The sequence below is a fragment of the Xyrauchen texanus genome, chromosome 10, assembly GCF_025860055.1.
Source record: "Xyrauchen texanus isolate HMW12.3.18 chromosome 10, RBS_HiC_50CHRs, whole genome shotgun sequence".
In the NCBI taxonomy this organism is placed as follows: Eukaryota; Metazoa; Chordata; class Actinopteri; order Cypriniformes; family Catostomidae; genus Xyrauchen; species Xyrauchen texanus.
In genome coordinates, this window is record NC_068285.1 from 8,290,500 (window position 1) to 8,303,039 (window position 12,540).

The following is a 12,540-nucleotide window of genomic DNA, read 5'->3' on the forward strand; positions in this document are numbered from 1 at the left end:
CGTGAAATTTAAAATTAAATGTTACATTTGAAAAAAATGCAACCAAAAAAAAATATAATTGGCTCCTAAGTGAAAAAAAGGTTCCTGATATTTAAAAAAAGGTAATTTAAAGGGATAACATGAGGGTAAAAAAAATATGACAGATTTGTAAGTTTGGCTCAACTATCCCTTTAAGAGCATGAAACACCTGCTGCACCTTTAAATGTTGTTTGTCTCTTTCAGACTCCGCCTCCTCAGGTGACAGGTGAAAATGAAACTAGTAAAACAGGATCCATTTTGTGTCAAGAGCAGAAAATTACACGACGAGAGAAAAAGTTTGACAGTTTTTGTTCCACTGAATCGTCTGAAACAATCAATAAATTCATTGTGAAGTATTTTGTAGGTGATATTCTAGTCAGTAAAGAGGAAGTGAACATCAACAGTTCTTGACAGGTGAGTACTGAACTGCTGCTAAACAAACCAAAACTCACAAGACAACAATAATAAACCTTTCAAACTATCAGCTACAGTAAGACATCTAACAGATATCTAAGTATTAATCACAGCTGAACAAACAGATACTGAGACTTTTGCTCTTTTATCTGAATTGTCAGTATGTGTTCAGTTTCTTTGGCACTGAAATGTTATTTCTTCTATTGACTTGAAACGTTGCTTTGTTTTCTTCTGTTGAGTCTTCTGATGTTTTCTCTTTATGCTGGTGTTTAACATGTCATAAAAGCTGACAGTCTGCAATTGAACCTCATTGATTCATTTCTAATGGAATATTCTAGAGGACAAATAAAAACAAATATGTGTCAGTATTGAACAAATAAACACGTCACAAATATAGATGATGTCCTGTTTGTTGACAGGTGTTCAGTGGACTGTTCAGATGATGTCATGGACTCCACAAAGGATCTCAGTGGACAGACAGACACAGGGAAGGTCAAGAGGTCAGAGGATTTCAATGCTTGAATAAAATACACGGATAGATATTTCTGATATGCTGCACAACACTACAGTATAAAAACACTGAGGAAAAATGAGAACAGACTGGATTATCTCAAGCATAAACATGTGAAAACAGCTTTAGGGTAAAGTGAGATCTACAGTCAGATGACAGTGAGACCGGTTTGATTCAGTCACAGACAGAACTGGAAAAATTTTCATTACTTAGGATTGGGGTCAAAGGTCATTTGTGTGTATGTTTCTCCTGTAAAAGTACATTTGATAATTTAATTCTTGTGAAAATAATTTTTCAGAAAGCAGCACATTAAAAGTTATTCTGCCCTTGTAAAAGAGTCCCGCTTCATCCACTAGACAGACAGATAAACTCTTCCACAATGAGTTGAACTGAAGCATGGATTTATTAGCACACCGCCACTTAGGTCATCAATATCAAACATAAGATGAAGATTAACACTTTGATACTTACAGACAAACTTCTATAAATGATTGAAAAGATGATTGACAGATTTAAGACAGCTGTCATCAGCAGATATCAGCATCAACTGAGTAAAACCAGATGCACCACCTAGTGACACAGAAATAAACTACAGAGAACAGAACAAAAGTCTTTCCAGCTTTAGTGACATTCAGATCAGATCTGCTGTGTAATGTCATGTGCTCAAATATATCTTCATCAAATAAGCAGAAGTGAAATTGCTGAATGTTGAACTAGGACTGTGCATTAAACCTGACCAAACAGTTCCTGTGTGTAACATAACAACAACATGACATCTTCCATTAAACATACAAGGTGTGTGAGAATCAGCAATGTTCAGCTGGTTAGCATGTATTTCAGAAGTCTCATGTTCGGACTGTTTGCAAACAACTTTACAGAGAAACTTCAAGAAAACTACAATCTCCAGTGTGCTGCTTTTCACTGTCCTAAACCAAAAATATTCTCAAGATGGAAAGAATTCAATTTAAAATGAGATATAGTCATTTTCTCTTAGTGATCACTGCTACTAAAAAGAATAAATATTGTTCCCCTTCTGTCACTCAATCGATGTTGTGTCGATGTAGTGACACTAGTGGTTGCTCGAGAGCCCCGCACATCTCCCATTCTTTGAGAAAAGGCCAATGAGAATTTGCATGCCACTCCCCCTGACATACAGTATAAAAGGAGCTGGAATGGCAGGACCTACCACCACGCCTCATCCATGTGCGACTCTTAGGCCCATATCATGTATCGCCACATGTTAACCTCTTCTCTGGGCAGGGTGTGGCCTCTATGGGGTATTTTCCCCCTGAAAGAATAGGAAAGGAAAAGAACATCTTCCCCAGTGCGTACAATAGCGTTAACCGGCCCAAGCCGAATCTAATACTGTCTGGAGAGAAAAACATAGAGAGAAATGGCCGCGGCTGGCGCAGCCTGCTCCCATGCTAGTTATGTTGCTTCCCCCCCTCAGGGATGTGGGGAAATACATGATGTCTTTTGGGGCGTTGGGGGAGGTTATGTGCAGACTGATGCTCCTGCTATTACGCACACAGCAGCTTGCTTGCACCTGCATCAGCAGTCCACGTAACACGGTTCAGCTGTTTTCTATAGGGACACCTAGTGTCACTACATCAACACAACATCTTCCATTAAGGAATGGAGGTTACGACAATAACCATGATGATTTCAATGGCAAAATGACACTGAAAACACTGAAAAAGAACATGTTACCTCCCTTGAAGAAGAGAGAAATATTGGGAAGAGTAAAACTGAGAAACTGATGAGAGGAAAAGAGTGTTTGTGAGAGTTTGTAGTTTTTAAAACAGTGTTTAATTGCTGTTGTGTTTTAGTGTCATTCATGGAGAATCTCCTGAATCCAGCTGTGTGTCCATGAAGAGTGACCAGTCAATGGATCCTCCACTAAAATTCAGTTCAGGAGCCCCTTGTGCTGATGTGAGGTGAGGACTCTCATGTTGACTGACAGTATGAACGTGTACACCACAGTCTGAGGGACGATTAGAAAGAATCCAGTGTATAAAATACCATAACAGTTAAAACAAATGTTATCAATTGGTCCAATACTGATTATATGCCACTATCATGCATATATTCAGTACATGTGAGGTGTACATTTGTTTAAAATCACTGCGTAATGCTCACACATCATGACTGTTAAAACAAATGGTGACCACTGGAACAATACTGATGAGTCAATCTTCTTGTCATGTACATCTACTTGTGTAATGAACATTTGTTCAAAACCTGCATGTTATGAAACACCCAAAATGCTCGAAGAGTCTGTATAATGCACCCAATAAAATACTTTCTCAGTATGAGTTATTATTAGATACTTTAAAGCTGTTGATGGCAGCTGTGAACAATTGATCACGATGTTTAGAGGACTCACATGAGTTTAAATGCAAAGACAGCAAAATGAAATACTGTATATTATGAACACAATCCACTTGTTATGATGTGGAAATAGGAGAAGGTAGACGGTGGTGTGGATCCAAGTGCAGCTTTTATTTGAATTAGCACAAAAGAAACAAAACACTGGAACAAATCAAAATCCACGATGGGAGAAAGGCAAGCTAAGTACTGGAGAACAACAGGTTAACCTTGGACGGACAGACAGATAACAGGGTAACCTCGAGCGAGCAGACAGACTGGCAGGGAACACGAACAGAGAGAGTCAAACAAGACATACGCGGAGACATGGAACGTCAACGCACGACAAAGGGAAGGGAGAACAGCGGGGTTTAAATAAAGAGACACAGTAATGAGGAAATGACGGACAGGTGCGGACAATAAAACAGTGACAGGGCCGGAAAAGACGGGAAGAAGGGAAGTGTAGTTTTCACAGAGACAGTGAAACACACGGCGGACAACAAGGGAGCGTGACTTGGAAAGTGACTAGTGACGGGTGAAACAGAAAACACAGGGCAGACGACACGAAACACGGTGCAGACGACACGAAACATGGTGCAGGTGAGCGAGACCGTGACATAATCCCCCCTCAAAAGGACCGGATACCAGACGGTCTTAAAATAAACAAAATAAATAATAAAACGGAATAAAGAACCCAGGAGAGAGGGGGTAGACTGGGGGGAAAACAGACAGACCAGGGGGGAAACAAGAGGCACAAAGACAGTTCACAGGGGTGCAGAGACAGACCATGGGGGCAATTAGGCAGTCCACGGGAGACAGGCAGACCAGGGAGGTCGAGAGGGCAGACAGGCAGACCAGGGAGGCCGAGAGGGCAGGCAAGCAGTCTATGGGGGTGTGTCAAGGGGACCGTGTCCGGTGGCCTGGGGGTGTCAACCGGGCAGGGGCAGGTTCAGGAGGCCTGGAAGGCGGCCACAATGTGGGGGTAGGCCTGGGGGGCTCGGGAGCTGGCCACGAGGCGAGCACCAGATTAGGAGGTCTGGGAGCGGGCCATGGGGCAGGAGCTGGTTTGGGTGGCCTGGGAGCTGGCCTCTGGGCAGGGGCCGGTACAGGAGACCTGGGAGGGGGCCGCAGGACAGAGGCTGGCAGAGCTGTGTGAGGCGGAGCCAAGGAGGACTTCGGAGGCGGAGCTGTAGAAGACTTGGGAGGCGGCGCCGAAGGAGGTGTAGGCAGGGCCGTGGGGGGCTCAGGAGGCGGGGCCAAGGAGGAATTCGAAGGTGGAGCCGTAGAAGACTTGTGAGGTGGCGCCAAGGGTTGCTCAGGTGGCGACGCCGAGGGTGGCTCAGGAGGCGGCGCTGGGGAAGGCGCCGGAGCCGAGGGAGGCTTCGGAGGCCGGGAGAGGCGGAGCCGGGAAGGACTTTGGAGGCGTCAGAGGTGAGGCTGAGGGAGGCTTCTGAGGCGGGGCTGAGGGAGGCTCCGGAGGCGGAACCGGAGCCGGGAGAGGCACGGGAGACTCCGGAAGTGGAGCCATAGGAGGCTCGGGAGTCTCTGGGAGAAGAGCCGTAGGAGGCTCAGGAGGCTCAGGAGGTGGAGCTGTAGAAGGCTCTGGAGGCGGGGCTGAGGAAGGCGGCGCCGTAGGAGGCTTTAGAGGCGGGGCCGTAGGAGGCTCGGGAGTCTCTGGGAGAAGAGGCGTAGGAGGCGGAGCCGTGGGAGGCTGAGCTGTAGGTGGCGGAGCCGTGGGAGGCCCGGGAGGCTCGAAAGGCAGAGCCCTGGAGGGCTCGAGAAGCTCGAGAGGCGTGTCCCTGGGTGGCTCAAGAGGCGGGTCCCTGGGAGGCACGGGAGGAGGAGCCCTGGGAGGCTCGAGAGACTTGAGAGGCGGAGCCCTGGATGGCTCGAGAGACTTGAGAGGCGGAGCCCTGGAAGGCTCGAGAGACTTGAGAGGCGGAGCCCTAGGAAGCTCGGGAGGAGGAGCCCTGGGAGGCTCGAGAGACTCGAGAGGCGGAGCCCTGGATGGCTCGAGAGACTTGAGAGATGGAGCCCTGGGAGGCTCGAGAGACTTGAGAGACGGAGCCCTGGAAGACTCGGGAGGAGGAGCCCTGGAAGACTCGAGAGACTTGAGAGGCGGAGCCCTGGGAGGCTCGAGAGGAGGAACCCTTGAAGGTTCGAGAGACTCGAGAGGGGAGCCCTGGGAGGCTCGAGAGGTGGAGCCCTGGAAGGCTCGAGAGACTTGAGAGGTGGAGCCTTGGAAGGCTCGAGGGGCGGTGGCTCTTGGATGGTCATGGCTACTGGCGCTGGCTCCTGGATGGTAATGGCTACTGGCACTGGCTCTGGGACGGTCATGGCTACTGGTGCTGGCTCTGGGACGGTCGAGGCTACAGGCACTGGCTCAGGGACGGTCGAGGCTACAGGCGCTGGCTCAGGCTGGTTGATCATGGTAGGCGCTGGCTTGGGTTCGCTGGGCGCTGAGGGCTGAGCCACGGGGGGTTTAGGGTACGGGGCTGCGGCAGGCGGAGGCTGGAGAGCAGAGGCCTTTCCCCTTCTTCTCTTCCTCCGGGCTGAAGCGACTGGCGACGCTGGAACGTTGTTCCTGATCGACGTGGCTTCAGGCTCACTTGCCGCTGGCTGGCGAGGGCTCAGGCTCGCTGACCGTGGCTGACGAGGGCTCAGGCTCGCTGACCGTGGCTGGCGTGGGCTCTGGCTCGCAGACCGGGGCAGGCGTGGGCTCTGGCTCGCAGACCAGGGCAGGCGTGGGCTCTGGCTCGCAGACCGGGGCAGGCGTGGACCGGGAGGCGGAAGCCCGTCTTCTCTTCCTCCTCTGGGCAGACGAAGTGGACCGTGCAGGCTCAAGGGAATCGACTGGCGTGGGGGTTTGTTCGCTGACTGGTGGGGCTGGCGTGATGGGAAGAGCCATGGGCGTGTGGAAGGTCGCCACCGTGGGGGGTGCGGTAGGGTCCTCCTCTACCACGCCCACAGTGAGTGGCGAGCCACTGACCAACAGAGTCTCTTCCACAATCTCGTGCAACGTCCAGCCGTGCGTCGCCGGTGGCAACCGCTCCCTCAGCGACGCGTCCAAATTGCCCCTGAATAAAACCACCAGGACTGACTCCGGGAAGTCCGAAATGTGAGCCAGCTCCAGGAAGTCCCAGATGTGGTCTTCAACTGGTCGATCCCCTTGCTTTAAACCAAGCAGCTGGTAGTTGGCCTGCTGGACCGCTGGATCCATTGTTTTTGGTCGTGCGTTCTGTTATGATGTGTGGAAATAGGAGAAGGTAGACGGGGGTGTGGTTCCAAGTGCAGCTTTTATTTGAATTAGCACAAAAGTAACAAAACACTGGAACAAATCAAAATCCACGATGGGAGAAAGGCAAGCTAAGTACTGGAGAACAACAGGGTAACCTCGGACGGACAGACAGATAACAGGGTAACCTCGAGCGAGCAGACAGACTGGCAGGGAACACGAACAGAGAGAGTCAAACGAGACATACGCGGAGACATGGAACGTCAACACACGACAAAGGGAAGGGAGAACAGCAGGGTTTAAATAAAGAGACACGGTAATGAGGAAATGACGGACAGGTGCGGACAATAAAACAGTGACAGGGCCGGAAATGACGGGAAGAAGGGAAGTGTAGTTTTCACAGAGACAGTGAAACACGGGGCGGACAACAAGGGAGCGTGACTTGGAAAGTGACTAGTGACGGGTGAAACAGAAAACACGGGGCAGACGACACAAAACACGGTGCAGACGGCACGAAACACGGTGCAGGTGAGCGAGACTGTGACACCACGTAAGATCAGATAATTTTTAAAGGGGATACAAGACAGAGATGCAGCAATATCATTTAAATGTTACAGTTTTTACAATCATTTTCACACATGTTTCCATCCTGATAACACACTGTCAAAACTCTTAGAATAGTCAGCACAACAGCAGTGTCTGAGAAATAAACTGTGGATCATTTTGTCTTTGCTTTCATACCAAAGGCATTCAATGATCACATCTATAAAAATGTATGATATGAATCTGAGGTTTGAGCAATGAGGTTTATTTGTTATTAGTAATTCTGTATAACTGTATAACTGTAAATCTAAATCTAAAATAAATAAAAAAATAGGCAAGTATAATACAAATTAGTCCTATTCTAGAGATTTTTGTTCACAGCGGATCGAGTTTATGTGAGAACTTATGTTGATGTTTTGTGCTAAACGTTCTCTTACTAAATTACTAAACAATACATGAACTAAACTCTGTTTAATTGCTGTTTTAGTGTCATTCATGGAGAATCTCCTGAACCCAGCTGTGTGTCCATGAAGAGTGACGGATCAATAGAACAACCAGTTAACTTCAGTTCAGGAGAGTCTTTGATCAACTACAGAAACAAACAGGATGCATCAGAGTCAACTGCTGGGAAAGTGCCATTGGACTCCATTTTTGAGGTGTGTGTGTGTGTGTGTGTGTGTGTGTGTGTGTGTGTGTGTGTGTGTGTGTGTGTGTGTGTGTGAGAGCATCATTCCTGTCCTTATAGGTTGTTTTATTTAATACACACTGTCATGTCTCTTTCATACACACCACTTTCAGAAGCTTTACAGGTTCACCCTCATCTTAATAACACACACACACACACACACACACACTGATGAATTCAAGACAACTAAAGCACAAATAAAATGATTGATGATTCTTGTCCACTGATCCTTCATTTCCTCTGTTACTGAATGAAGATTTGTTGTTTGAATGTTCACTGATTTCAGGAACTTGAGCACAAAATCATCTCTCTGATGAAGAAAGAACTGAAGAGTTTCAAGAGACTTCTGATCTCAGATTCCCCAGCATGCTCTGAGAGAGAGGAGGAGGATGATGAAGGTCAGAGCAGAGTCAGAGAGGGGTTTCTGAAGATCACACTGCACGTCCTGAAGAAGATGAAGCAGACAGACCTCGCTAACACACTTCAAACCAGTAAGAGCTCGCACTCACGTCACTATTACATCACGTCACCTTCAGAGGAAACACACAGTGTCTGGATTCACTCAATATTAGTGAAAGAAAATAAAGTTAATGTCTAATGACCAGTAAACATCAACATCAATTATAATTCCCATTTATTTTCCTCTTTACATCAGAACTGATTTCTGTGCATCAACAAAAACTCAAAACAAAACTAAAAGAGAAATTCCAGAGAATTACTGAAGGAATGTCAAATCAAAGCAGCTCAACACTTGTGAATGAGATCTACACAGAGCTGTACATCACAGAGGGAGGGAGTGCAGAGATCAATAATGAACATGAGGTGAGACAGATTGAGACAGCATCCAGGAGAGCAGAGACACAGGAAACACCAATCAAATGCAATGACATCTTTAAAGCCTTACCTGGACAAGACAAAGCCATCAGAACTGTGCTGACTAAAGGAGTTGCTGGAATTGGAAAAACAGTCTCTGTGCAGAAGTTCATTGTGGACTGGACTGATGGAAAAGCAAATCAGGATGTTCACTTCATATTTCCACTTCCTTTCAGAGAGCTCAATCTGATGAAGCACAAAAATATCAGTTTGATGGATCTTCTTCATCAGTTTTTCACAGATACAAAAGAATTGAGATCAACATTCCTTGATGACTACAAAGTCATTTTCATTTTTGATGGTCTGGATGAGTGTCGACTTCCTCTAGATTTCCAGAACAATTATATTTTGTGTGATGTGACAGAATCGGCCTCAGTGGATGTGCTGCTGACCAACCTCATCAAGGGGAAACTGCTTCCTTCTGCTCTGCTCTGGATCACCTCTCGACCAGCAGCAGCCAATCAGATTCCTCCTGAGTGTGTTGACCAGCTCACAGATGTACGAGGCTTCAGTGACCTTCAGAAGGACGAGTATTTCAGGAAGAGAATAAAAGATGAGTGTCTGGCCAACAGAATCATCACACACATGAAATCATCAAGAAGCCTGTACATCATGTGTCACATACCAGTATTCTGTTGGATTTCAGCCACTGTTCTCCAGAGACTGTTGAGTGAAGCAGAGAGTGCAGAGATCCCCAAGACTCTCACTCAAATGTTCACACACTTCCTGATCTTTCAGAGCAAACTGAAGAGCCAGAAGTATGATGGGAAATGTGAGGTGGATCTTCAGCAGGCTAGAATGAGAATTCTGTCTCTGGGAAAACTGGCTTTTCAACAGCTGGAAAAAGGGAACCTGATCTTCTATGAGGAGGACCTGAGAGAGTGTGGCATTGATGTCAGAGAAGCGTCAGTGTACTCGGGAGTTTGTACCCAAATCTTCAGAGAGGAGTTTGGACTGCACCTGGGGAAGGTGTTCAGCTTTGTGCATCTGAGCGTTCAGGAGTTTCTCGCTGCTCTATTCAAGTTTCTGCAAAGCAAGTCAAGAATGAGTGATTTCCTGAAGAGTGAAGTGGACAAGGCTTTACAGAGTGAGAACGGACACCTGGACCTTTTCATTCGATTCCTTCTGGGTCTCTCACTGAAGTCCAATCAGACAATCTTACAAGACCTACTGACACAGACAGGAATCAACTCTGACAGCAAACAGGAAATAGTGGAGTACATTAAGATTAAGATAAGGAAGAATCCCTCTCCAGAGAAATCCATCAATCTGTTCCACTGTCTGAATGAACTCAATGATCATTCTCTAGTGCAGGAAGTACAAACATACGTGAACAGAAGAGATATCAATCGTCTCTCTGGAGTCCGTCTCTCTCCTGCTCAGTGGTCAGCTCTGGTGTTTGTGTTGCTGAACTCAGAAGAGGAGCTGGATCAGTTTAATCTGAGGAAATATGATCCATCACATGAATGTCTTCTGAGGCTGCTGCCGGTGATCAAAGCATCCAGAAAAGCTGAGTGAGTAATTTAGTGTTTTAATCTCACTTTATTGTAATTAAATAGCAGAGGTTCAATTTTAATGTATTTTGTTAGACTAAAAACAACCCCTTATACTATTTAGATGTATGTTTGGTTTAATGTGTTCATTTTAAACAGACATTGGAGCCAAATAGATTCAAAATGTTTAATGCAAAGTAAATAATCTAGTTTAATATAACAAAAGCTTGTTTTCTACAGTTTTCCACTAAATAAATACAAAACGATACTTAATAATTTAATTTATGCTTCCATATATAATAATATACATCAGTCCAATAAATAAATCATAATTTACCTGCATATATTTTTACTAAAACATTTCTTTAATGAACATGATGTGCAAAACCCCAGTTAAATATGATACAATACTGAATTATTATTGGGGGACCCAAGTTTTATTGTGGTCAAGTTTATTATTATAATATAATACTGAATAATTTTTACTATTATTTTAAGGATTTTATTGTTTTATACTTTAGTAATTTATTTGTCATATTGTAGCTTCCTTTATTCCTGCAATGTTTATTTTCCACAGTTTTTTGCACTCTGTTTTGATAATCCTTTAATGGATTTGACTAAAAACTAGATTATATGATGTTATACTGTAATATATAAAATTGCATTAAGATGTGAATAATATAGCGATCAATATTTATTTAGATTGGTAATTAACTATTAGTTTAGACGGCTTTATGTCAAGTGTTTAACTTTGTTGGCTGATTTACTGAGGTGACATTATTGTTAAATTAGAAGATTGTACACTGAAGAAAAGAGAATTTGGTGGTAAATATTGTGTTATCATCTGTAGGTAATGTTTTCATCTAAGTGTAATCAATAGATGTTCAACTTCATGCAGCACTGTGTGATCAGATCCGTTCAGAGTTTAACTTGAAGCAGTGCATGTCAGTTAGAAATGTTGTGTGACTTAAGATGGCATCAGTGCCGCGTCACCGTGACATATGCCATTAAAGTACCTTGTGAGCGATTCAAGATCAGCCAGCTGGCAATGCCAACGCAGCTTCTCCAGAGTGGCTGTAAGAGCTCTGATGATGTCACAACTTATTTATGATTGGCCAGAATCACAGATGACAATGGTAGCGTGTGGTTCATGGGATGCGTATGAATATCAAATGACACATGCTACTTTTACTACTTCTGCTATGTCAGTCTGAGAAAGAAATAAAGAGTAGTATGATAGTATGCCATTACCAAGGTTTTTATTATAACATCTCCAGTTCCATTAAACTCTCACTAATTAATGTTTTATAACAGTACATTATTTATCTCATATTATAATATGTTTATCATAGTAATATCATGTTTATTCATAAAAACTATTCAAATTAATAAAAAATATGGACTCCTTTCTTGATATCAAAATAATTAGACTTTTATTGGACATTCTCTTGTACACACAGCAGGTACTGTATTAAGAAGAACTCAATCTTTTCAAATCAGTAATGTGTTTTCAGTTTTATATGTAAATTTCAATCCTGAGTTCTGAATTCCACTTCGTCTGTAATAAACAAAGCAATCATCGTGGGATCTTCCGTGTCTAATGTGGGTTCAGCACACGTTGTGAAGCAGAATGTGTCCGGCTTGTTGGCTCCATTTTCAACTCCTCCCACGACTACAACTGGTAAATCTCGCAGATCGGTAAGGCAAGCTGCAGTTGAAGCTGAACACACCTAATGAATGTCATTGGGTGCATTTCAATCAGCTCTCTAGTTCACTAAGCAGGGCATTTTTTCAGCCATTTTTATGGCTGTCCCAGTCACAAAATCATTCCAGTGCACTGAAACATTCTCTCCCTAAAAATTCTCTAAATGCGTGTCATGTTTTCTGAAATCTCTCATGTCATTATAGGATGAGCGCAAGTGTAAATACATGATGTCAAAGCCTTATTTTCTCTTTAAAAGATTGAGAGTAAATTGAATTCTCAGATTAATGCCAGGTGTTTTACCACATTGTGAAAGAGAAGCACCTACATTTGCTGCCATTGAAAACAGCTAAACAATTTACTTATTTTTTTTATAAATTTTGTTTGTAGCAAGTTGTTACTTATGATGACGTCACAGTGACATAATTTTTTAGTTTACATTGTTAAAACAGTAAATTATCTAATTAGTGTCTGGATTAGGCTTAAAGTACTATTGTACTTATTGGGACTTTATCTTTCCTTTAGTGTGTAATATAGCTGTTTGTGCATGTAAAAGCTCTGCAAAGATACAAAGCAGAATTCCCACGCCAAAGGGAGTTACTCCCTCCCACAGAAAACAGTTGCAGTCCAGCCATTACTTCTGTGACATAGCTACTTCACTATGTGGCTCATTTGCATTATGCCCGCCTCAGGAGTGCG

General features: G+C 44.2%; 1 protein-coding gene across 1 annotated transcript in view; it reads left to right on the forward strand.

The window, feature by feature from the left end:
- The first annotated feature begins 279 nt into the window (after positions 1-279).
- Positions 280-12,540, forward strand: part of LOC127650797 (uncharacterized) — a 66,164-nt gene continuing 53,903 nt past the window's right edge. Inside the window, 6 exon segments of the mRNA XM_052136435.1 lie at positions 280-432; positions 852-932; positions 2,773-2,880; positions 7,576-7,744; positions 8,060-8,264; positions 8,429-10,160. Coding sequence (XP_051992395.1) covers positions 880-932; positions 2,773-2,880; positions 7,576-7,744; positions 8,060-8,264; positions 8,429-10,160 — 2,267 coding nt within the window. The 5' untranslated portion in view covers positions 280-432; positions 852-879.